General features: G+C 41.9%; 1 protein-coding gene across 1 annotated transcript; it reads right to left on the reverse strand.

Moving 5' to 3' along the window:
* Nucleotides 1-18: 18 nt before the first annotated feature.
* On the reverse strand, nucleotides 19-19,177 carry ARG2 (arginase 2; the record flags this gene model as incomplete). The annotated part of the gene is made up of 8 exons (XM_084287347.1): nucleotides 19-302; nucleotides 1,231-1,367; nucleotides 2,732-2,836; nucleotides 2,972-3,066; nucleotides 5,549-5,708; nucleotides 6,588-6,765; nucleotides 18,882-18,954; nucleotides 19,058-19,177. 8 exons carry the CDS (start codon nucleotides 19,175-19,177, stop codon nucleotides 97-99), a joined length of 1,074 nt encoding a protein of 357 aa, XP_084143473.1. The 3' UTR covers nucleotides 19-96.
* Between the last annotated feature and the right edge of the window lie 575 nt (nucleotides 19,178-19,752).

Raw genomic sequence — 19,752 nt, forward strand, 5'->3', positions numbered from 1 at the left:
ATTGAGAAGTTAACAGTATTTGCCAAGTGTTAAACTACCCCCTCAAGTGCCTCAGTAGAGCTATTTAATGTCCAACATACCCAGCACTTTGGGTTCCTAAATCCGCACTTGCTCTTCACTGTCAGATTCATCTGGAGAACTAGGTGTTGGGAGTTCATCAAAAGCAGTGTGTGCCCCTTCTCTCGTCTGTCCAAAGCACGTTGCTATCACATCGACTGCAAGGCTAGCAGTTGCATTCACTTCCTCTTGAGAAGCTCCAAGCAGGGGATTGACTTCCACCATGTCTACAGCTGAAAGCATTCCTGTGAAAATTATTTGCAGCTTTATTATTGTGAAAAAGGGTTAAATCTGTAATAGGGTTTCTTTTGTAGCCTTTCACTCTGTGTAGCAAGTCTGAAACTTGTGACCAATTGTACCCACGCACAAGTAAAATGGGCTCAAGTGAGGGAAAAAGTCGTTGTTCTTAGATGCAAGTTTGTGGTTTATCTTTAGTTTTCTTACATCATCACTACCTCACTCATCCCTGCTTTTAGCATTCAGGAAAACCAACTTTGATGTTCCACCTATGTTTCTGAGGTGCACTCTTTTTTTTTAATTCTGCTTTCTCTTAATCCAAAAGTTAGGGGATGTAAAATAATCTTACATAGTAATTTTGCCATCCCAGTCATGATTCTGTTGAAGTCTGTTTTCTTTTCTTTTTCCCTGTACCATCTTTTACTGTAAAGTATTCATTGTTAAAACAAATTAAATGAAACCTTCATGGCAGAAGGAGGAGGATCTTCATATTATGTCAACTGCAGTGTATAATTGATTAAAAGTTGATTTGCTAGCCTTAAATCCTACAGTAGGAATTCTGAACTGTTCAAAATCATTTGCATCCTTTTCCCCAGGTGCTCGGTTTTTGCATCGGTCCTAATGTGGATAGGAATAGGGGGGACAGTATTTTACAAAGTGACCAAGCCATTTGTGGCATTAGTTGTCTATAAGCATATGCACTTTATTTACTCTTGGTAAAACTGAAGTTGATTTAAGCTGCTTCCATCTCCTGGGGTATTGCCTAATGGTAAGATTTGTTTTTCCCTTAGTAAAGGTTGAATTTACTTCCTAGGCATCTGAGTTATGGGTACATTCATCTTAGTAGCTAATTATACAAGAAAAACATATCTAGTATGGGCTGTATGTGGTTTGTCCTTGTCCTGATTTAGTGCAAAAATATCAGTCAACTCTTACCTGTGTTGTGTATTTCCTCTGCGATGTACATGCCTTCTCTGTAAGTTAATCCGCCTAGAACAGGAGTCCCAGTTGCTGGAGCCAGTGAGGGATCAAAAGCATCGATGTCAAAACTCAGGTGAATAGGTCTCTGTCTCCTGGAGACAATAAGACAAGAAAAGCAATGTTAAAAACTTGTATTTTTTACTGTCCAGTCTGATCAGCAAAGTAGCATCATGTTGCATGATGTTAAAGGTCCCTCCCATAAGTCCTACACCATGTCATATATATTTGGGAAATATATATACTTTTATTCTTTGGATTTTCTGAAACATCTTTTAGCTCAGAACTTTCTCTAATGTGCATTGGGAAGAAAAGAAGTTTGTCTTTCAGTTTTCACTGAGAATCTGCTCTGACTTGATTTGGCTGCAAGACCATAGAGAAATACGATAGAATCCAGCCTTCCCTCCTCTTGTTCAGAAAGGTTAAAAGGCTGAAACACGGATTTGCATGGTGTCTAAGATGGAGAAAGCAACAAAGCTCGAGGGTTTCCATAGAAGGGTGGTTGAAGGCTCCAAACTGCCACATAAGCCTAGTTGATAGAGAAAGCAAAGGATGATCTCAAACCCCAAAGGTGCGTGGCTTTACTGCAGGAATCTGGCAGTCTATGAGAGCTTACTAGGACAATGCTTGTCACTCAGATGAGCTATTAAAGTAGTGGGCTCTGTACTTCCAAGTTACTGCACATGGTTATCTGGATTAGCAGGTTTTTCTACTTGGCACAGCTGCAGCTAGAAAACGTGATCACACCTTTAGATACAAAAGCATGCAGTTCAGAAGGTTATCCTTTGTAGTTTTGATCCTCTCCCTGTGTCCCTATGCCTTCTAACATGATTTGCTCCCTGACCTTGTTCAGCAAAATCAAACAAGGTGAGCAAAGACTTCAGTATTGAACTCAAGTAAAGGTGTAGTTTAAGTGATCTTCGCTAGTTGAACTACAAATAGCAACTATCATCAGGACAAGATACGTGAGCATAGTCTGAAGAAGAAGAAGCCATAAAATGCTTTTACCTCATGTACTGACAGCTGAATTCAGGTACTGTCAGTTCATATATACATGTATATATAGCTGTGTGTAATAAATATATTATTATATTTATATAATTAATATAAATATTTTAAAGGGATACTCTAGGCGCAGAGTGGATTCAACCCTTTTAAACTGCAGCAAAACACAGGATTCCTCAAGAAATAGGACAAATAATATACAACAGGTTCTACCAGTCAACACAGTTGTATGGTTGTATGTTTGCCAAACACTCTGAAATGCTTGATTTTGAGATGTGTGGAAGTCAAGGACTAAATTAAGTGCTAAGACTTTACTATTTACTGGACACTTTCACAGTTCTGTTAGGCTGCCTTACATCAACAGTGACCTTCACCTACATAACTTTCTGGAAAGTAGATACTCAGTGAGCAGATGACAGAGTACTTTAAGTACATCAGACCCGTAGTTTGTTACCTGCGCATCAGTTGTTCAAATGTTCTTTCCATAACTTTCTGAATCCCAAGGCGATCAATATCCCTCATGGAGAAATAGTGGATGTCATAGTTTTTCAAAATATAGCTGTTAGAATAGAATTGAAAAAAAATAAATCATTACTGGCTTAAACTTAAACCTAGCAACAACCCTTGTGAACAGCCAAATATGGATAGAAGCCCATGATTTCAGAGTTTACAAAAATCCTTTAAATCAGCTTACTATTCAGCAGGATCCACATCTCTCAAACCAATGTACACAATATCTGATGCAGAAAGGCAGGGCTTTAGCCAGGAAAAACCAGGAAGCTGTGGTACCTGCAAGCAAAGTTTTTTATCAGATTAGTTTAATGACATATATAACAAACCTGTATTTAATACTTCCCTCAAAACTTTATTTATAGCATCCTTTCTCTGCCTCTACAGAGAAGAGTTCAGCACTCAAGAGTTTGGCTTCCGGATTTAATCCATCCCTGACTATGTCATACCATTTTACCTGAGCTGAATGTTAATGGATGAAGTTTTTAATTTTGCATTTTCTAGGCTGAAGAGAGGGAATGAAAAGCCCAAATCCACCGGCAATAGCTATTTAGCATCAGTGCATATATTGGGAAATTACAAGACGCTAGATACCCAGCTGTATCACTTAAATCATGCACTTAACAATAAATGTATAGAGCCAATACAACAATAAGACTTTGTTTCCCTCCCTCATATGCTTCTTAATTACTAAATATAGACTAGTGACAATATTTGAATTTATTTTTAAAGTCATAACACACCTGTAGTTATATTTATTTATATTGGGACTAAATAAGCACTCATTATAAAATATATATACATAAATATTTATACATATATATATTTGTTACTTTGGCTTTGTTCTAAGACATACAACGTTCACCTTAGGTGAGCTTCAAACCTGATATTATTTTCTTTTGCTCTAACTTTCCTACAGAAGTGGGCACAACTGCCAAATAAAAGTCACCCCCTTTAACTTATGGGAAATTAACAAGAAATTCAGCAGCCTTCTACATTAGCCTTCTCATGTCCTGGGGATATTTCAAGAAGTCCCATTCATTTTGCATTACTTTGGGAATTCTAGCACATTTGCAGAAACCATACAAGAATTATTAGAAAGAGGGAAATGTTTAAAAGCACCAGATGACACTGTTCACTTGTAGATAGAATTCATTCAAATGAATTTGGATGAGAATAGCAGAAGAGCTTTACCAGATAACAGCAGTCTTTCTATGCCAGACAGGTACTAATGCAATTATCTATTCAATAGCCATAAAAGCATTCAACACTCTTGATCTTATTTGGAAGAAGCATTCTTCCATCAACACAGCACCAACAAGATTTATCAGGAAAAAAACAAGACAGCTGGCAGAGCAGAGTTCCAGAATAAAATCAAGAGTCTGCAGACCCAGTTAGTGTCCATTCTCTATGTGCAGTTGCTAATCCTCTTTCCACTCTTCAGCCTAAACTTTAGCAGATGCAGATTGTTGTTGCTATCAAAGTTCCTTCTGCAAAGGCCCCAGCTATTGGCAAATGCATAGGCTACCCCTATAAGTGTCTCCATAGATGCCACAGGTATTTCTAGAATCACCCAGTGGTTTGGGTTGGAAGGGACCGTAAAGACCACCCAGTTCCAACCCCCCTACCATGGGCAGGGACACCCCTCACCAGACCAGGTTGCTCCAAGCCCCATCCAACCTGGCCTTGAACAGCTCCAGGGATGGGGCATCCACAGCTTCTCTGGGCTACCTGCTTCAGTGCCTCATTGCCCTTTTTTAGTGTGAAAACATTACCCCTTGTCCTGCCGCTACACTGATAAAGAGTTCCTTCCCCATCTTTCCTGTAGGCCTCCTTCAGGTACGGGAAGGCTGCTATATGGTCTCCCCAGAACCTTCTCTTATCCAGGCTGAACAACCCCAATTCCCTCAGCCTTTCTTCACTGGAAGTGCTCCAGTCCTCTGATTATCCTTGGGGCCCTCCTCTGGTCCACTCAAATAGGCCCATGTCCTTCTTGTGCTGGGGGCCCCAGAGGGAGAAACAGTCTTCAGATAAGTCCAAAAGGACATAAAGGCCTTGTGCCAACCTACTGCTTTTAGCATCTTGACAGCAGCAAAACACAGCCACACACATTCCATATGCCTCGGTAAATGGCTCTTTGACAACTTTACCTCTTTCAAAGACAAAGACTATCTTTAAAAACACTTGTAACCTGGTCTAGCTGTCCCGATTTGCCAGTAGCACTAACCCTAGAGCAGCCAGGAATCATGCAGGAACAGCCCATGTCAGGCCCCAAGGTTGTCAAAACATGCAAGAGCCAAACTAAGCAGAAGAGGCATGCAAGGTATGCAGGAGCCAGCTGTCACCAGAGGTGAGCTCAGCGCAGCTCTCACAGGCTCAGCTGGGGGGAGGTTCCCTTTTTTCCTCCTGGTGCTGCTGTTGCACAGCCTCGGCACCAACTCAAGTCATTATGCAGACTGGCACCATGGTCAGCTGCCACGTGGACTTGGGTCAGCCCTTGCTTTCTGTACAACTCACAGGAGTGCTAACCCAAATAAAAGCTTTTTCTCATTCTTGGTTCTAAGTCTAGGCATATGTACATATATTTACGTGCATTTGCACACAAATATGCACATATATACACACAAACAATACATACTATTGCTTGTACTCAGATAAAAAAGGCCTGCATTTGCAACACTTAAGAAAGCACCTCATGCCAGAAAAAGTAGAATGCTCAGAGGATTTCAATGTAGGCTAACCGTACAAGTAAGACACTTACTTTATCTTGAAGCTCTCTCAAGAGAAACGAAAGAGGTTGTCCATGGAGGTTTCCAGACTGAGTTGTAAGAGGGGTGTTGATATCAGCATGCGCATCCACCCAGATCACGCCGAGGTGTGGGCACTGCCGTGCATGGCCACTGACAGAACCAAGTGCCAAGCTGCAAGTAAAGTAGGAAGGTCTTTAGTCAAGTGTGCAAAACATTGTCCTTGTTCTGAAGGAGAAACGGGAAGTCTCTGCAACTTCAGACAGTAACAGTCATGTTTCAACACATCAGACACTCCTGATGATGAGCAAAGGGTGTGTCCCATACAAACTGCATGACATGCCCACTCCCAAGTAACTCCACAGGACAGTATTTGTAATGAAAGATTAGAAAGAGCCATTTTCTCTCTTTCCATCGTCACCCTTCCCATGCTCTAAACTTCCAATGTTCTAGCACCAAACTCAGAAAAATCTAATATGCTAACTCATCAATTCTGCTGTTCACCCATTTTGCCGTATCACCTTCAAAACTCAATTCATTCTTAGATGCCCTACCTTCTTCAACCAATTCTCACACCAAAAGTTAGTGAAAAAGAAGAAAAAGACAGTCTGACATATAGCAGCTGTGGAAAAGTGGTCTATGTGTGGGCATTACAAATCAATCCAAAGAGCTGACATCCTGAGAGCAGAGGGTGCAGAACAGACGTATCACTCAGCATTCAGAAAACAAACAAACAAACCTGCAACAATTTCTAGAAGGACCTGATCACACAAACTTTCCCAAAGAAAAAAATTTAATTTGTATGTTTGCAGATTGCTGAACAGTCTGGAATTAAGCAGTGCTGTCTTTAGAAGGCCAGGTTTTTATAACTGACTTTTCTGTCCCACACTAAAAGCCCCAGCAGTAACATCAAAATGCTTCTATGGTACTGCCAGGAAATGACCCCCAAGTTATTCTCGCTGTCCTCCTATTTTCTTATTTAAATTCTTACATTCCCCTTCAAGCCTCAACCCGCAACACACACCACTAATTGCTCCTAGTTCGTGAGCTCACCTGTGATCTCCTCCTATAGTGACACAGCTGTGTCCAGCAGCTACTGCTCTGCTTACAGCATCAGCCAGCACCTGGCTGGCTAACCCCACTGACCGTGGGTACGAGATCAGGTTGTTGTACAGTTCATCGTTGGGAACTTGAGTGAAATTCAGATCTCCAAAGTCATACACTTGGCATCCTGGAAGCACAACAGCAAAAGGAGGAAGTGAAGTTACTAAACAAGTGCCCAAAGAAACATTCAAAATAATGTCCCCTCAAAAATCAGTCAGGCAAGTTTGAAGGGAACAGGAAGGGAAATGATTCATTTGAATATTTGCATACCCTTGCAAACAAACATCTCACAACTTTACAAATTAGAAATCTTAAGATAATATTGTCACTTTAATTTTGCAATGATATAGGCCAATCATATAAAGTCACCTAAAAATGTTTTAATTTAATTATTTGTAATTTTAGCACAAAAAAGTGTAGTTTGTATTACTGTCTTCCTAATTAGCCAAGCTGTACACAACCTTACATGAGCTTAGTTGCTGAAAGACTAAGGACCTAGGACTACATTTCAACAAATATAGCTGAGTCCTAACTGGTACTCTCCATTTTTGAATCCCATGAAAATCCAGGCACAAGAGCATCAAGTAAACAATAAAGGAACTTTTCGTAAAGAACTCCCGAGCAACTAGTTTTGTAAGAGAACCTGACCATTTTCTCAGTGCAAGATGTTCTGGAAGACGTTTTAATTCTGGGACTTCAATCCCAACCCCCTTTTGAGATCCTGTCATTGCAAATTACAATTTAAATGGCTCTTGAAACGTGACAACATTCTGGGTCTTTAGCCTTTCCTAATAGGAATTTCTATCCACTTACTCTGAAAACAAGTTCCTTCAGAGATTAGGAAACAAGGGAACATTTTTGGGTGCATTTCCCCTCTCCCACCCAACAGAGAAGGAGTTTAATTGGCTGCATCTTAACTCTTCCATGCACATCTTGGAGCTTACCCTTTGAAGTTCTGCTGCCCAACACCATGTGCTTTCATAACAGTCTTTCAGATCTGACAGGCCAGAGCCTCAGTTTCAGATAGGCCTATTTGCTGCAGGCACTGATGAGAACTGTAAAAGGTATTTACAGCTACACCAAAAGTAATACCAGTCATGCCTCCCTAATTTGTTCCTCAATCACTACAGTCTGTTCACAGTTCAAAGCATCCAGGCTACAGCTTGACATTTTGCCTTTAGCCATTCAACGCTTTCAACGCATTCAAGGAGCTTTGAAAAATTAAGGCAAGCAAATCAGCATGGAAAAATATCCCACTAGGGACTGTGTGATCTCTGCCTCATTTCCATTAAACCATTACCTTAATATCTATGAAAAAGGCTCTGTGAGTTTCCCTGGTGGAAATAAGATTAAAGTAGCATTGACAAAAACATGAGTTTATCATCATTTGAAAGGATTTTGGACTGAGCAGAACAAAGGAAAACGGTTGAGTCACTTGTGAGACTTAGGCTACTGGGAAATAGGCAAGCGTATTTTCTATGGCAAGGACATATGTGGACATACATTTGCTAGGAGAGAACAGGGAAGCTGAGCACAGGTACTTGACAAAGGATTAAATGAACGCAGCATCAGCTAGTCTACAAGAAAGCTCATTATCTACAGATACTTAAAGCAATAAGCTGGACCATGACATACCACTGCATGGTTCTCAAAAGACATCCCAGGCATACAACAGAATTTTTTTCCCACCCTCAAGCAGTACCTAAATAGCCCGCAGGACAACAGCTCTGGAATTCTGAGCTCATGTTATTCAGATTTCAGTGTGCTATCTAATCTTAGTGACTTTGCCATTCATCATACATATCTCAAAGATCTCTTTTTACTTTTTTCCTTTTTTTGTGTGTTTCTTCCCTCAAGACTACTTCTGTGGCCCATGCATGCTGTTGCTCGTTTCAGTATTAAAGGTCTGATGAAAGTACCCGAGTATGCTTAGAAGACAAGTTTGGGGAATAAGACTCCAAGGCACTGCATTAGTCAGTAGGTATCAAGAGCTTTAGAAGATGCTGTACAAGTTAAAGTTTTCCACAGTCCTTTCATCTAATAACTGCTGACATCTGTGGGGAATAAATCTGCAACCAAGCAGCTGTGTTCATTGACAGCATGTTATACCATGTAACAGAGAAAAGAACTGCCACATAAGGCTTGTTTTCTTACAGGACATACAGCACATCACAGTATTTTTACCCATTAAAGGGTGAAAGAGAACAAAAGGGAACTATACCACGAAGTTCTGTCTCTAGACCAGTGTAAAACAAAGAGCCAACCACGCCATCTTTCATAGCACTTTAAGACTCTTCAGGGTATCCTCAAAGCAGAACAAACACGTCAGATAAGATGCATGTTTAAAGGAGCATCACTTGTGCTCAAGATTTTTTTATTTTTCCTTCTTTACTCTTCCCAACACTATTTGTAAGGCAGAATAACCTGGTTCAGTCCCTGAATTAAAAGAAAAAAAAAAAAAAACAAACACAAAACATGTAAGCCATATGAACCCAATGGTGACTGTAAGAAACAACTGGGATGGAGATACATACATACATACATATATATGTATATATCTCAGAGATGGCCACACAATTTTAGGGTCAAGGATTCTGGGAACTTGTCCACATTTTGCACAAACAGTACTCCTACACATCCTATAGGAAGATGCCTCTGTTTTTTATAAAAAGCAGAATGTCTGTTAAAAACAATAGATGCCATCTTCAAAAGTTTATTGTTGTTCATGTGGAGTTCATAAACCTTGTAGCAGCTTCTTTTCTCAGCTTTGTGTTTCCCTCTTATTTAGGCCCACTGTGTTTATGTACTCGCAGAGGGTAGCTCAGGCTTCCCTGGGTGACTCCCTGGGGAGCTCTCCCTTGGTTATCTCAGAAGTAAGCCCTAACTGGATCCTAAAAGTTTTATATCTTCTCTTCCTACTATATATAGCATATATATATACACATACAGAAGATTTTAAAGAGCATATTTTTAAGGAGCATACAGTCTCTAGATCTTTTTTTTTTTTTTTTTTTTTTTTAATATGCCTAGGGTTTTGGAAGCTATGATTGAACAACCCTAGTGGAAAGTTTAATGAATGACAGAGCAGTACATAAGCAAGCCATGCATCCTGAGGTGATTAGAAGTATGTGAACATGTACTTTTTAGGATTGAACAGAAAGAAATTAAAATTGGCATGTGCTTAGTGCTTACTGAACAAAATAAAAGAATCCATGTCAAATTGCCAGGGCTACTAAAGTCCTTTCTTCAGTTCTCATTGAGGTGTCTTTGATGGTCAAATGCTTAAAAGATCTGAATTACTTGCCACATGATCTGCATGTACATAGTTTTGATTTAACGAGGTTTAAAAACTAAGTCTTTCTTGATTGAGTTTCACTGCCCAACAGAAGTTACTAGATGGATAGACATGCTGTAGTACAGTGCAGTCTACTGTATCTTGCTGTTATTTGGCTATTAATGAAAGAGTTCCATAATTTACCACCCCTTACTTCCTTTGGTAGTTGGGGTTATTCTATGTGTATAGCTATTAGTATCTTAAACAGCTTCTTAGACCAGCATAGGAAATTAACAGGAAGAATATATGTGCACCTTTTCAAGCAGGTGATCCAAGTTCTCAGAACTGGAGAAAGATGTGGGCAAACAACAAAACTAGCTTCCTTACGTTTATTAAAAACAGCACGCACACTTCAACACAGCTGGTCAGGTTTGGTCAGAAACAGTATGGTACCTACTTCAGTGATCAGAGATATTTGTTCTGCTGTGTGAAACTTTTATTTTTTTGTTTGAAAACAAACACAGGAGAAAGTTGGGCTGTGACCAGCAAATTCATTGCATCTGTGACATAATCAGGTTACATAGAGTGAAACCAATTTCTTTTCCCCACCAGCTGTGCAGACTTGCCAGCAGGTGTTTTTGTTTCGGACATAATTGTATTATCTGTCAAAGCCACACAAAAAAGTGTTAGCTAATAAGAGAGATGAAAACACCAATTGCCCAAGCTCTAACACTCCACCCCCCAACCATCAATAACAGCTTCATAGATATTACCTCCTGTGTACCAGTCTCTACCTTAGCTTTTTTTTTTTTTTTTTTACAGAAATCAGGGAAATGTTATAAAAACCTCAGTTCCTCCACCCTTGCTACCCACCCATTTTACTAATTTTACAGTAAAAAGCACCCTCAAGTTACTTTTTAAAAAAAAAAAAAAAAAAAAAAAAAAAAACTTCAAGCAGAAATACTTTCAAACTAAGATTTTTGGATTGAGGCTTTCTTTTTAAATGAAGCAGTACCATTCAGTACTTAAAAACTAACACCGCAGATATTTTGCTAGTAACTAAAGACTATTAAATTAAATATGATTAAAAGACTTTTACTGCACTCCAAAGCTCTAACAGAAAGTTTTCATTTTGGTGTAATTTGTTCAATTAATGAGTGAATTACCAACACTGCAGAAAATGTTTAATCAAATCCATACAACTCAGCTTTATCAGCACACTGGCTCACTACCCATTTTAAAATGGTGATCACTTTTTCAAGCAAGGGAAAAAGTGGCTCAATTCAACTTTTGCTGTTATAGGAGCTTGAAAGATGTATCAGGGAGATGAAGGTGTCTGTCTGAATATGAGCACAGTATAATTGCATAAGTGTGCATACTAGCACACAGTCCTCCTGCTGGTATGAATGATTGTGTGAAAACAAACATCTCTTTCCTGCAGCAGAAGAGTACAATCCTTAGTGGCTCATTGCCTCCGTGTCAGGTTGTCAATCAGCAGAGCTTTTCGGCTACACACTTCAGCCAAAAATGAACATGAGCTTGAAATATTTTGTACAAAAGATCCTTCGTAGCTCTACTTTTTTTGAGCAAGACAGATTAGGAAATGGTCATACAGCCTGCATGACCAGAACCAGAACTTTAACTGGTAAAGAAAAATGAGCTTTTTTCAAAATTAGGCACCTAACTTGTAATTGGAGAAGGGGGGAAAAATTAGAAATACAAAGTAAAAACATACTTCGGAAAGTGAAGTCTCCTGCATGCTTTTTCAAATAAGCTAGCAACGTAGCACTGGAGCACTAAGGCTCAACCTAATGATGCCTAAAACTGGGTCATAAGATAGCTTGCTAAGCAGTATCTGGCAACGGCCATGTTCATTTCCTATCATCTTAAGCACAATACAGGTCTTTTATTCAGCATTCACAGCAGGTAGTAGTTACTATAGCAAGTCATTTTGCAGCATAGATTTAGAGAAAAAAATTTTTCTGTAAAAGCCGATGACTGAAGTCTGGGAGCATTCAACTGAAAAACATCTGGGTAGCAGCAGGGAAAGCCTCCCCATCCTCTTTCTACTAGGATGCTGCACCAGAGCCATAAGCAGGAATTTGACAGAAGGGAATTCATCTTGCAACATCCAGGCTGGCTGCTGAGCTGACATTGCCCAATGGCATGCTACTGTAATACAGTTATAGTGAGTCCCCTAGGCAGCAAACAGGAGCTGAAACAAAAGCATGACGTAGAAGTGATCTCTTGGTACTGCCTGTTTACATTGGATGTTTGTGGACTGGGGGGGGGGAATAAATTAATGGCATAATTTAATTTGGAAACCCAGAAGAGGAAATATAAGTAGTCCAGCAGGATTTAGAAACATTGCTGTCAGCACATCTCACTTTGTGCTATGTATTATATAAAACCACTCACATGAAAGCATCACTCCTGCTTATGCAACAGAGCTGTTTTCTCAGATTACAGCCTTAGCACAGAAGGGCTTTTCAGGAAGCAGTATTATGAACAATGTTTATAGACATTTTACTTCCTGTGAATAAGGAGGACTATAAGCTGTTACCATCCTTTTCAGTATACGCTTAGTGACTCACATGGACTTTACTTCGTAACCCTTTCTCTGAGACACGGGCAAAGCATTGCACAACAGCAAACAAATGACTGTTTCATTATGGTCAGTGCATTCTGAAACCTATTTTAAGACAGTTTTAACCCTCCAAATTCATCTGAGGAAGTGGGTATGTAAAAACATGTAAGCAAGGGCATACTTTTGTTTTATATGAATGAAACTAGGCTAGCAAGGTTCCCACTAAAAGGGACCAAAGCTCTAGCAACCTAGTTTAATCATAAACCCTTTTGCTATGAAGCTCATTATGCACTGTCTAATTCTCTTTAATATACATCTACTGGAAGAAATCTATTAGATGTAGACACTTTGTGTGGTGCCAGGAATTGGACTCAATGATCCTTACGGGTCCCTTCCAACTCAGGAAATTGTGATTCTATGATTTGATAGTTCAGTGGTTTTCAGCTACAAAATTTCACTGAGGGAAGTTCATGTCTCAGGAATTTCCACCCTCCTTTTAGCATTCAGACAGGTCTGCTTTTAGACGAAGTTTCAGTATCAGTACCTGTTTAAAAGGCTTCTGCTCATACAGTAACAACAAAAACCAAAAACTCAACTCCAACCCGTACCACAAATCTGTAGTCTGAAGATGTCCTTTGTATACAATTAGCCAAAAAGTGTTTTTCCAACCCCAAATTAAGCAGCTACCTCAATTCCCTTTGATACCTTTATAACCTTAATCACTTACGAAATCTAGTACACCAGTACACTTGACCTGAAGAGGTCTTCAAAAACGTCAGCATCAGGTGTTGGGAAACATTTGTACTGCAGCTTGCATCAGAGAGGAGACAAGGCTGCAGCTATTGTGCTCTGTCACTCCATTGACAAAGCCCAGCACAGTTCCACTTCCCTTCCAATGTGCTTAACCCAGAAACAGTTCCTGACAGCACGTAAGCTCTTACAGATGTAGGACGTCATAATATCGAAACAGCTTTCCTCCACCAGAAGCTCCTCGTGCTTTAGACTGTTGCAAAAGCAAATAGTTGTGTTATCTTAAGGGGTTAACTAATAAACCAAGGGCAGAAGAACAGAACATACTAGAGCTTATTGAAGATGTCTCCCTCTCTTTCAGCTGCTACCAGAAACTAGTATCAGACCATCTCGTTTCTTTATACTATAATGACAGATTTCAAATTCTGCATTTGATGTTGGTGCTTCATACTCTGCTTTTCACTAGATAGTTTTTATAACTGAAATGTAAGACTTCCATCTGAAAGTAATCCTCTGTATCATACCCACACAAGCACATACCTATCATAGGTGCCTTGTTCTTGCGAGTCCACAAAGAGACAGAGCTAAGTGAATATGAAAGCAATAAAAGATTCCATGCACTGTAAAGCAGATCAAAAAACAATTCGTTATCTAGCTTTTCCAATTATCTCTTTTTGTCCCTCCCCAATAACTCCTCTCCTTCAACACCATTCATAGTAAGTATATATATATATATATATATATGTATATAACAGATTGTAGATTAGAATAAGTGCAGGTGAGTGCTGAATTTCTTTACTCATAATACACTAAGCCATGCATTAAAACTGATTTTGTAATACAAGGATGCAGGGCATCCCCCATAGAACTACAAATACAAAAACCTTGAGGAACTCTATTCTTTGATCATCTCTGTTTACTGCAAGACTAAAGAAGAAATAATTGATTCAAGCTTCCTGATCTGCATCAGTTTAGCTTTAATTTAAACACCCCTAAAAATTAACTAGTATGATGAAAAATTAAAGCACACAAGGTGCTTGAATTTTAAGTTCACTAAGTTTCTTTTGAAGCCTACTTTATGAATAACGTACAATCTGTAATACACATCAGCCAAATGGAGGTGGGAAATCGAAGGCTGCCCAAGGGCTTTCCAGAGTGAAGAAAAAGTAGTAGATTGTGTATTTCATCGGTATGGGGAAGGGAACAGGATTGCTGACCTATCGCAAGGAACGCTTAAGCTCCATCTACTTTCATTGCTGATGTTTCTCCAGTAACTTAAAAGACTAATGGTAATCATGCAGATATCAAAGTGTCCATCATTTAAAACGATAAGCCATAACTGGTGTCAGAACACACTCCGCTACTTCCAGCTTAGCTTTCTGTGCTCAGGGCCAGCTAGCAGATATGATCTGTTGCAAAACAGCAAGAGGATATTGAAGTCCTAAAGTATACAGGCAACTCTTCAATACCTTAGTCATATTTACTGGATGGGCTGATGAAAATTACTTTCTTAAAGCAGCTACAGCTCCTACCAGTCTGTCTCTACTGAACCCCAGTACTAGTACTTACTATCCATACCTTGGTGCACAATTAAAAGACTATTTATCTTCCTCTTGAAGTTTTCACCTGAGAAGATCTAGGGTGAAAAAAGGAGATACGTAGAAGCTGCTTCATGATTTATAATCAAGGCAGAAACTAGCCATAACATCATTTGTTGGTGAGACAGAAGAGTTAAATTGCTTTTTAAAGGAGTAGATGTCAGCAGGATCCCATGGTTCTAGGCAAGGCAGGAGAGTATCTCCAGTCACGTGGGGATTAGCAGCCCCTTTCCTCTTTCAAAGGAGACTCCTTAAATTTCACTACACTGACCTCCTGCATCCTATTACTGAAGAGCTTTGTTCCTGTGAAACAAAAGAACAGTAACATGATGGTTATTCCCTTGGACAAGCCTAATCTACTTCTGTCTGTAGGCCACATGCCTCTGCAGTCTACCAACTCATCAAGCAAGCAACTCAATTCCAAACTCTTTTAATCCATTCTAGGGTAACAAAAACCCAAGTCTGACTAAACTCAGCAACCCAGTCACGTGCAGCTCTAAATAGATAAACAAACCAAAAACAAAACAAATCAACAGTCAACATACATGAATGAAGACTTGGGAAGATGCTTTGTACTGGAGTTGTTTCCATGGTATCAACAGCAAAGATGCTCTAAGTCACCTCAAGAGCTGTAGTGATTAACACAACAGCTACTTAGTGCTTATTAAAATCTGAGTGGTCCTTTTCTCCTCCAAGGAAGGGAGAAACTGGGCAACACTCCAGATTTAAGGTGGATCAGATTCTCTGCTTAATCTACAGTACGCTTGAGAGGTCCAAAAACAAAAAAAAACTCTTAAAAAATAATTCACAAAAAAGTGACTTCATACTTTAAATCTTCTGTACCTTAGATCAAGCTCAGAACTGTGCACCCTGTCCTCCTCCACACCACAGAGTTATGAATTTCTATTTTCATACAACATATTTACTTCTTTGGCAAGATTGAAGAGTCCTTTAAGGTGTTAATATTTTAGTTTCCCTTCGGAAAAGGAGCAAAGCCAAAAGACAGACATCACCAGAATGATTAAGAAGCCTTGCAGGCTTAGTCAGTTATCCTTTAAATTATGCTTGCTACAGACTTGCACACCCACTGTTTTTGGCTTGGGAGTTGGATTCCTGCTACATTAGCTCTGAGTACACCTCAAGCTACTACCACCATGTAGCATTGTTTGCTCTGCTTCTAACGAGGGGATGGACGACAAGCTAGTGGCTCAGGCTCCTCCTCTCTGACAGTCTGATACAGGCTAGTGATGCCATCTGCTTCTCAGCTCCCTCCTTGTATTTCAGCCTAAGCATAAACAAGCTGTTCAGCAGCAGTCATTATCCTAGGTGGCCAAAAAAGATATCACACCATGTGACTACAGCTACAGCCTCTTTCAAGGGAGGGATCTCCCAGGAAGTAGAAAGTAGAGGAGCAGCTCAGGAGACTGCAACAGAACTGTAAGAGAGCAGGTATTAGGATAGAGTGAGAGGATCAGATTTCCCCCACCATCCCATGCAATACAGTGCTAAAAGGATGAACAAAAAATAATGGTGTTCTCACTCTCTGACATACTTCTAGTCAAATGAAGTTATTAAATCAGCTACACAGGCATACAAAAAGCCATGTGGTGCCTTGATATTCAGCGTACTGAAGCATAAGGCTAAAACAAACAAATGGTGCATGCATCTTACTACCTGAATGCTGCAGTTCTAAAACAGCCATAAAAGCATTTTACACAGGTCAAATTGAACATACAGATGGAAAAATGAGCAAGTTGAACCTTGCAGTTTCAAGCAGATTCTACTCAGAAATCTCTTCCACTTGAACTAACTGAGTGCGATTTTATTTAAGAGTCACTACATGCAGATTTCATTATAGGAACACTGCCTCCTTTTCCCCATCAATAGTTGTTCTGACTGCCCTGAATCCACCTTTGCTTCTCTGCTGGAAAGCATCTCCCCATCGCTGGCCTCATGCCCAGCTCCAAGCTCATAATGACACAGACAAACACCGCAATCACATCTATAGCAATCTCCAACATCCCTGCTGGAGAGGGAAATGGCAGGGTGGGGAGCACGTTCTGGGGACACAAGAGCTTCAGAACTAACCAACACATATAGAAGCCCTATATCTTAGGCAGACATTTCTTTTTAAGGAGAAATCTGGTCTGCTGCAGTATTACCTACCTGCTCCCGGAAAACAAGCAACAAGGACCCATGAAAACAATTCTTCTAACAGAACAGGCAACTACAAGACTCAAGGTAGTAATAATAATAAAACCACCATTGTTCTATTGCCTTCTTCAATGTATAAGAGAAAGCATTGTGTTAGAAAAAACAGAGACAAAGAAAAAAGCAGCTAAAGTTTTACAGCCAGTTCAGTGCACCCCAGGAGGCCAACCAGCAGCATTATCACATTACTACAGGCAAAGCTATCCTGCCAGCCTCACAAAAAACAGTAATTTATTAAGTTTCCATGAACAACAGATGTGCATAATACAAAAGGCTACCCAGTAGCTTCCTCCTCCATCCAACCACCCAACCCTCAAGCAGACTGCCTTTGCAACATAGACAGCTGTGTATGCTGGTGACTGCAATTGCTTCAGGATGGGCCCTCCCAGCAGGATTTGTTACAGTTTGTGTGCTATCTGAACCTGCTCCGATGAGAGCTGCAGGGAATTCAGGCAGCAGTATAAACATCAACACCAACTGAAAAAAAACCCTATCCCAGTGGAAGAATATGCCAGCAACATGAAACTGAAAACGCAGAAGGAAGAAATCCCAGTCTTCAAAAAAATCTTAAGGGAAGAACAATAGAATATTTCCATGTTCACTACTTGATTAAGTAATAAACAGTCCATAAGCAACTGAGCAGTGGAAGTATTCACTACCTTCCCCTGATTTGAGTTTAACTTGATTCATTTCTATCCTTGCATTTTTTTTTTGTTATTAGAACCCATAAAAAGCTCATAGCCTGCTTTCTTCTCATCTTCTTCAAATATCTATTGGAACGAGTTTGTGTTATGCAAATGACTTGTTTTTTAAATAAGGATTCTTGTGAAATTGAAAGTATAATATCTGAACTATTTCAAAGGAAACATTGAGCCTTCCAGCACAGAATTATATCATCAATTGCCAAAAACACTGCTGTGTATCTTTTTACCTCAAATTACGTATCCTTTCAAACCTGGTAACTTGTCAGTTTTTGCTACCTTTAGGCTCAGTAACACCTAGACCTGCCTTTATCCCAGCATATAAGAGGTTCTTCAGACACCCTCTATTTTTGGTGGTGTTACAGATCACACTCACTGTGAATTCAAATGCTGCCACGGATATGCGTGGATGCTGAGACATACATCTCAACTTTGCGCAACACAAAAGAGGAAAGGCTCGTCTACTCATTTGATCACAAATTGGGGTTTTCCAGCTGGTGAATCATGAAATATGCACAGGAAGCCCACAGGGCTGCAAAGAACAATAGCCTCCATTTTAAAGGTCTTATAATTCAGATTAAGTTTGCCGGAGGGTTATTAAGCAATTATCCTTTTTCTTCATGCATCTAGATTGTATTAGCGCTAACCACACGCACAGCGGGTAAGTTCTTTCTGTTGCTGGTCCAACTCTGCAGTCCGTCACCACACAGTCTCCAGCGATGCTTTCTAAATTAAGGATTCCCTGAATTTGGTCAAGTTTCTCTGGTGTAACATTTCTAAAAACTGCGATACCGTATCCATCAGCTTGCAGACACAATGGATGGGAGGAGCTGGAGCCTGAATAAAGGCACGGCTTTCCTTACCCACTGCTCCTGGCGCTGATGCAGACCACCACCTTCCCACCCGTGCAGCCTTACAAAGGAAAAGCGAGCCTGGAGGTTTCTCCAGAAAGTTCCGCATCCCCTCACCCGGCAGCACGCCGCTGCCTCAGGAAGGAGCTGGGGAACAGGGACGGACAGAGGCACAGACCCGCCGCGAGCAGCGAGCACGGCGCCAGGCTCAGGCCGGCCCCCCCGGCCCCCTCCCGGCCCCACTCCCCCCTCCGGCCCCCCGGCGCCTCACCGAGCCCGGCCAGCCGCTCCAGCAGCCCCGCGGCGCGGACAGTAGCGGGGCCGTGGTCCACTCCGCGCCGTTTCTGCGAGACAAAGAGAAGGCGAGCCGTTACACAGCCGTTACACAGCCGTTACACAGCCGTTACCCGGCCGCCCCATCCCTCCACCGCCCGCCCCGGCGCCCACCTGCCCCCGGGAGAACGGGGCTCCCACCAGCGCCACCGAGTGCGCCTGCCGGGGCCGCTGCAGCCGGGCGGGGGCCGCCTGGCCGCGGAGGAGCCTGGCGAAGCCGCCGCGCAGGGCCATGGCGCAGGAGCCGCAGGAGCCGCAGGAGCCGCGCAGCCACCGCCCGACGCCCGCCGCCGCCGCCGCGCTCCTCTTAAGCCGCTCCAGCGCCGCGCGCGCCGCCGGGCCCCGCCCCCGCCCGCACACCCCCGGGCCGCCCGGCCAACGGCGGCGCGCGCGCGCGGAGGTGTGTCCCGCCCCCCCCCCGGCCCCGGCCCCGGCCCCGGCCCCGCGCCGCCGCGCCCAACGGCTCCGCCCCCCGCCGGCCCTGAGGTGAGGGGGCGCGCGCCCCTCCCGGCCGTTAGCGCCCGGCCCCTCACGGCCCCGTCAGCCGCGCTGGGCTCCTGCCTGCCCGCCTCAGCCGCCTCACCTGCGCCCCACGTGCCAGTTCCCTCTTTAAAGCCGCATCTTCGTTATTATTTTCTCCTCCCACGTAAGCGTTTTGCACTCGTTTCTCCCCCAGCCCCGCAGTCCCTTCGCTTCGCCCGCCAGGTGTTTTTTCTCTGCTGCCTCAGCTCACCCTTGGGCGCCCCGGCCCACCCCTCACCTTGGCGAGGCGCAGGACGAGCCGCAGGGCCCTCTGCACCCCCTCCTCC

The sequence above is a fragment of the Netta rufina genome, assembly GCF_964035555.1.
Source record: "Netta rufina genome assembly, chromosome: 5".
NCBI classification, from domain to species: Eukaryota; Metazoa; Chordata; class Aves; order Anseriformes; family Anatidae; genus Netta; species Netta rufina.